The 6,128-nt window shown below is 49.3% G+C and overlaps 1 protein-coding gene across 1 annotated transcript in view; it reads left to right on the plus strand.

Moving 5' to 3' along the window:
• The first annotated feature begins 6 nt into the window (after positions 1-6).
• Positions 7-6,128, plus strand: part of RGMA (repulsive guidance molecule BMP co-receptor a) — a 48,773-nt gene continuing 42,651 nt past the window's right edge. Inside the window, exon 1 of the mRNA XM_004372666.1 lies at positions 7-160. Within this exon, the coding sequence (XP_004372723.1) occupies positions 147-160 (14 nt within the window). The 5' untranslated portion in view covers positions 7-146. The remainder of the gene's footprint in view (positions 161-6,128) is intronic.

A 6,128-nucleotide genomic window follows, 5' to 3' on the forward strand; every position in this document is an offset into this window, starting at 1 on the left:
GGGCCGCTGCTGAGCCGGCCGGGGTGGCGGGGGCGAGCGCTAGCCGAGCCCCTCCCACCTTGCCCCGGGGCAGGCGAGCAGCGCCCGGGAACCTCCTCTTAGCCAGCAGCCCCGCCAGCGCCACCCCCCGCGGGCTGCAGGGGCTAATGCAGCCGCCAAGGTAAGCGCGGGTCGGCCGCGGGGCGGACCGGGCAGCTGACATCCCCTAGGCGCCGCGACACTTGCCAGGGCTATGGCACTGCTTTGGTCCTCCCCTACCCCGCTCTCATTTTACTCCCTGCATGTTGGAATTGAGTCGACAGCAGTGTGTTTGGTTGTTTTGGGTTTTTTGCCTGGATTTGGAGCTTTACTTCACCGCGATCGCTTTAGCGCTCGGCAGGAAACTTTGTGTGGTTTGGTATTTGCGCTTTTTTTCCTAACACGCTCTCCCCCGACAGCCGGCAGCGCGCTTAGTTGGGGAGACCCGGCGCACGTCCCTTCCACTGTGTACTAGCCGGGCAGTCACTTTCTCCGGCGCTGCAGCCTCCTCTTTGGGTGGTCGCTCCGCCCGGCCTGCGGAGCTGCAGACGGAGCCGGCCACTTGGCTGTCCCGCGGTGAACCCCCATTGGCCTGCGTCGCCCGGGCCCCCGCCTCCTGCTCTGCGCCCGGCCGCGCAGGCCAGCTGCGAGCCCCGGGGTGAGCACCTGCCCCCGGGGGCGTCGGCGCAGCGCACCGTGCGGCGCGAGTTAGAGCAACCCTCTGCCTGGGCGCCCTGGGGCGCAGGGAGGTGCGGGACTTAGGTTGAGCGCTAACAGTTGGGATTCCCGAGCAACGCTGACATCCCTAAGGGGATGGGTGGACAGGGCACAGCGACGACTCTGTGCCTGGCTTGCACCTTCGCGCATCCCAGGAGCCGGCTGGGACGGGGGACAGGTGTATTTAGGGGGAGGGCTGACGTGGGGGGACGCTCGGATGTAATCCTTGATTGCAGCCTGTTAATGTAATTGCACTAGATTTGCTCGGAGGTAGAATCAATTCCCCAAATTGAGATTTTAATGGGCGTTTGCGAGCTGCTATTATGTGGTGTGGTTTCAGAAGGCGTTGGATTGTATTTATTTTATAAATTGGATGTCTTGCGGACGGATTAGGGGACGGAGCGCCATCTAGCGGAAATGGTGAGCTGCAAATTCCTTTTAAGCTCCGAAGTTGGGTGTTCTCAAAGTAGAAGACTCCCTAACACGCCGAGTGGGGAGGTGGGGAACTAGCCCCGGAGGCCAGGAAAGACAGTTTCCGTGTATCCACGGTCCTGCCGAGCTCAGCACACCAGGCGCCAGGGACAGAATCGCGGCTCCCACTGAGTATCGAGCTGTCAAACCACGGAGCACCGTCACTTTGCACATTGGGCTTTCGTTTCCTCGGACAAGAACACGTTACCTGCCGTAAGATGATGTCCCTTTTTCGAGTGTCTATCTTAGAGATCCCCCAAAACCTGTGCATGGACCTTGCTCTTCTCCCATGTGTCACAGACTGGTGATTTTTCAGGTGGCTCTTGAGCCGTGAACACTTGAAAGAGCTTGTCTAATCTGGAGGGCAGCTGAAGGAGAGCTGGGGAAGGGCCTCTTGCCAGTTTCTGCAAGGAGAGAACATTTTTTAGAAGAGCTGACTCAAAATGATGTTTTTGTAGATACAGAAGAGTGATTTCCTGCTGTGCCACTCCCACACTAGGTGACAAGCAAGCCCCCAACCCAAACCCACTGCCGTTGGTCAAGCGCATTCTGACTCATAGCGACCCTGTAGGACAGAGTAGAACTGTCCCAGAGGGTTTTCAACGACCCTGTAGGACAGAGTAGAAGCCGACTGCCACATCTTTCTCCTGCGGAACAGCTAGTGGTTTCGAACAGCCGACCTTTCTGTTAGCCACCAAGCATTTTAACCACTGTGCCACCAGGGATCCTTTTTACAAGGACGGTGATCTCCAGTTAACAACTGGGCCATACTTTACTGGTGACAAGCAGAAAGGACAAAGGCTCTGTCTGGGTGGGGTGCCCACTCGTTCACAGGGCTCCGTGTTCTCTGTAGCTGGGTTTTGCTGCCACCTTCCAGGTCAGATGATATTAGCAGTGAGCTGGCTTCTTCCTATTTGAAAGGGCACGTTGGTTCCTTTTGTAGGGCAGCATGGTGTTCTGTTGTAGTGAAGACCTTTTGCCCCTTGAGATGCTCTGAGCTGTGGGATTGCTAAGTGAGGTCCCTGACTCCTTTTCTCAAGCTCTTGGCTCCCAGCATTTCCCTACCAAGTGACAGACACAGGTGCTTACACTCAGAATAGACACATAGGGTGGTGGATGGCTTATCCCGTTACTGCCCACGCTGCCTCACGATCTCTCCATTCACAGGGGTTTATTAAGTAACCAGACCTGTGACGAAAGGGGTCTTACAGTAATCTGGCATCTTTGTCAGGGAGGATGTCTCTGACCTTTGCTTAGAAACCTGTCTGCTTTCTCTCCTTACACACCCTCCCAATGCATGGGCTGCTGCCTTCGCAGAACCCATTGAAAAACCCGCTGCTGTCGAGTCAATTCCGACTCATAGCGACCCTATAGGACAGAGTAGAATTGCCCCAGAGTTTCCAAGGAGCGCCTGGTGGATTCGAACTGCCAACCTTTTGGTTAGCAGCCGTAGAGCTTAACCACTACACCACCAGGGATTCCTGCCTCCGCAGGGTGTGTGATAATATAGAATGGAAGTGTGGTGAGCTCCTGTTTAACGTGACCCCTTGACTGGCTCTTCAACAGCCCTGTGTGGGGCAAATACAGGAATTCTCAGCTGAGGAGCTGCAAAGTGCAGTGAGTAGGTACTGAGCATCCCTGCCATTAGCACAGAGTGTTAAAGCCCCCCTCACGGTGAGCCTCGCTGCTCCAGGAAACAGGCAAGAACAGGAGCTATTATTTCCACTTCTCAGAAGACACTGATGCCCAGCGAGCCAAGGCATAGAATTCCCATAGCCAGGGTTCTGCTGGTCTGAAGTGTTTTGCCCCCTACAACCTCACTACCAAATGAATTAAACCCAAGCACTTGCTTTTACCAAGTACGGTAGCAAAATGTGGTCACACCTTAAAGCATGCAGTGTATGCTCTGTAAGGAGGCAATCACCGATCCATCCAGAAGTCTGCCGTCCAAGAAAAAAGACAGGACATACTCAAGTGAAATCAAGCAAAAACAAACAATGAGGACTGGGGACTATCAGAAACCAGTGCAGGCTAATTGGAGTCTGTTAGTTACATGAAATGAAAAGGCACTACCCCTTAAAGTTAATTATTCTATGCTTGACTTACATTATCTCAAAGATAAATTCAAATAACTTATGTCTGAGGTGTTCTTGGGGCTCTTTAGAAGAATAGCTTTGCTATTTAAACAAGTCATTGTTTATTCATTCAACAAACTTAACTGAACTTAAGTTTAACCTGAAGAAGGGAGGCTCCAAGCTTTCCTATCTCTCTGGTTTCCAGCCCCATTCAAATGACAAACCAAAAACCAAACCAGTTGTGGTCAAGTTGATTCTGAATCATGGCAACCCCATGTGTTGCACACTGGAACTGCGCTCCATAGTTTTCAAGGCTGTGACCTTTTGGGAGCAGATTGCCGTTGCTTTCTTCCAAATTCAAATGGCAGGGGCCTGTTTTTCTTGCTTTGACCAAGTGACAGCTCGATTTCAATGGCTCTTAGCAACAGAACTAGGAGAGTGCAGTGAACAGGGCAGTGGAAGAAATTAAGGACTGCCTTAATCAACCCACAAGTGTACATACAAGGTCAGACAGAAGTTGGTTTCCTTGGTGACAGATGAACAAGTCTTCTTTAAAAAGGATGCCTGGTTTCTTAGCTAGGTCTGTCCTATAAGCAGAAAATGCTGGATTGTATTAGAACCTAGGGGTCAGGAGGTAAGAATGCCTAACGAGTGTGAAACTTTAAAATTCTAAGGGCAGGAGAAAGAAGAAGAAATTTTGAAATTTGAGCAGGAATAGACAAAATATATGCGAACATATTTTACAGCCCCATTAAAAAAATTTTTGTAAGTCACTGCTAATTGACAAACATGAAAATGCGCAGTGTCCCTCCCTGATTTAATACAATTGTTACATTCGGATTACTGCTGTAGGGAATGAAAGAATAGCAAATACAGTTTATGCAGGGAGTAATTACAGGATTGCTGGTGGAGTTTACATCTCGGTTTTCAATTGTTTGTTTAAAGCAATGCTACAGGATGCAGAACTTGCAGGGATCAAGACTCTCTGGATTTGCCAGAGTCTGAAAAGCAGGCCAAAACTTAAAAATCTTATCAACAATCTGGTTAAACAAGACCAAGTCCAGTGGATTCTGCATCCTCCACGGGTCAAAGCAGGTATCAGCAAAGCCTCTGAGTAAAAATGCCCCGGCACTTACTGACTTGTCTCATTAGGGCATGGTTTAGTAGTTAACATCTGTGGTAGTTCTCCTTATTTTTCATTTTTGCATCTTCCTAGACTGTCACCAGCAGTAGTAGACACATTCCTTGCTATCAAGTAGCACCTCAGACCTCTCAAAGAACAGACACCATTTTTTGGAATTACCTTTTTTTACATCAAGTCCTGTTTGATAACGCAGAGCTCTCTTCACTTGGGTGTTTGATGCCAAATCTTAGATCCAAGGTCTTGGCAACAACTTGCCCCGGCTGATGTGGTTGTTAGTGCCGTCAGGTAGATTCCGACTCATGGTGACCCCATGTGTGCAGAGTAGAACTGCACTTCATAGGGTTTTCAAGGCTGTGACCTTTTGGAAGCAGATCACCAGGCCTTACTACTGAGGCACTTCCAAGTGGTATCGAACAGCCAACCTTTCTATTAGTAGTCTAGTGCTTAGCCATTTGAGCCACCCAGGGTGACCCTGTAGGACAGAGTAGAACTGCCCCATAGGGTTTCCAAGGAGCCGCAGGTGGATTTGAACTGCCAACCTTTTGGTTAGCAGCCAAGCTCTTAACCACTGTGCCACCGGGGCTCCATTTCATTCACAATCATAAAAATTACAGGATTTCCTCAAAACAGTTGGTAACTTGAATTAACATTTGTTTGGAAGTTTTTGGTGTATGATGTCCTTTCGTTTAAATTTAATTTAATATCCTTTTGGAAGGAGGCGGTGTATAAATAATAAACAGATTTTTTACCTGCTATTGCATTTTCTCAGGTGGTTTTCCATTTATACATGGGAAGCAGAGCAAAAAGCAGTGCAGAGCTTAGAGGCCAGGCTCCCCTGGAGACATTTGCCGGTTCATAATAACCACTCACTGCTAAGTTTAAAAAAAAAACCCAAAACCAAACCTGTTGTCGTTGAGGCACTTCTGACTTATAGCGACCCCATAGGACAGAGTAGAACTACCCTATAGGGTTTCCAAGGAGCAGCTGGTGGATTCCAGTTGCCGACCTTTTGGTTAGCAGCTCAGCTCTTAACCATTGCACCACGAGGGCTCCGCTGCTAAGTTTAGGCAGGTCATTTTTGCCCCAGAACTTGGGCTTGGTGGGAATTTCATTTCATTTGTGATACACCAGTCAGTGTCACTAAAATAAATTTGATATTCAGATTATAGGAAACTGACTTCAGAATGCTTCCTTCATGTCTTGAAGCATGCCTGGTTTTGTACCTTTGAGTAACTCCAGATCACATAGCAAGGAAAATTTAGATGCTGGCTTCTTCCATGCTGAGAGGGTTTTATGTTACTTTTATTTCTCTCTGTGGGCGTATTTCAGAAGGGAGATCCCTAAACTCCAGGTTTCTGATTTCCTCATGAGAAAATGGATTCTCTTGACAGGATCAGCTGACTCCAGGCCTGGTAGGAAACATATTGCCCCCTGAGCCTAGGCCAGGAGTCTGCCAGGGCAAGCCAAGGCCAAGCCAAGATGGTGTTCCAGCCCTCCCTTCCCTGACCAATGCAGATCTCGGGCAGAGGCCCATCTGGCCTTGAATTTGAGCCATGCTCAGAATGGCTTGTGGACTGCAATGACTGCCGTGATCTGATACTATAGGTACATTACCTAGACATCTTCCTGTTATGTAATACTGAGCTATCCTGAAGAGGCTATGAAGGCCAAGTGAGTCCTAAATGAATACGGGACCTAAAAAA

The sequence above is a fragment of the Trichechus manatus genome, unplaced genomic scaffold (assembly GCF_000243295.1).
Source record: "Trichechus manatus latirostris isolate Lorelei unplaced genomic scaffold, TriManLat1.0 scaffold00019, whole genome shotgun sequence".
Classification (NCBI taxonomy): domain Eukaryota; kingdom Metazoa; phylum Chordata; class Mammalia; order Sirenia; family Trichechidae; genus Trichechus; species Trichechus manatus.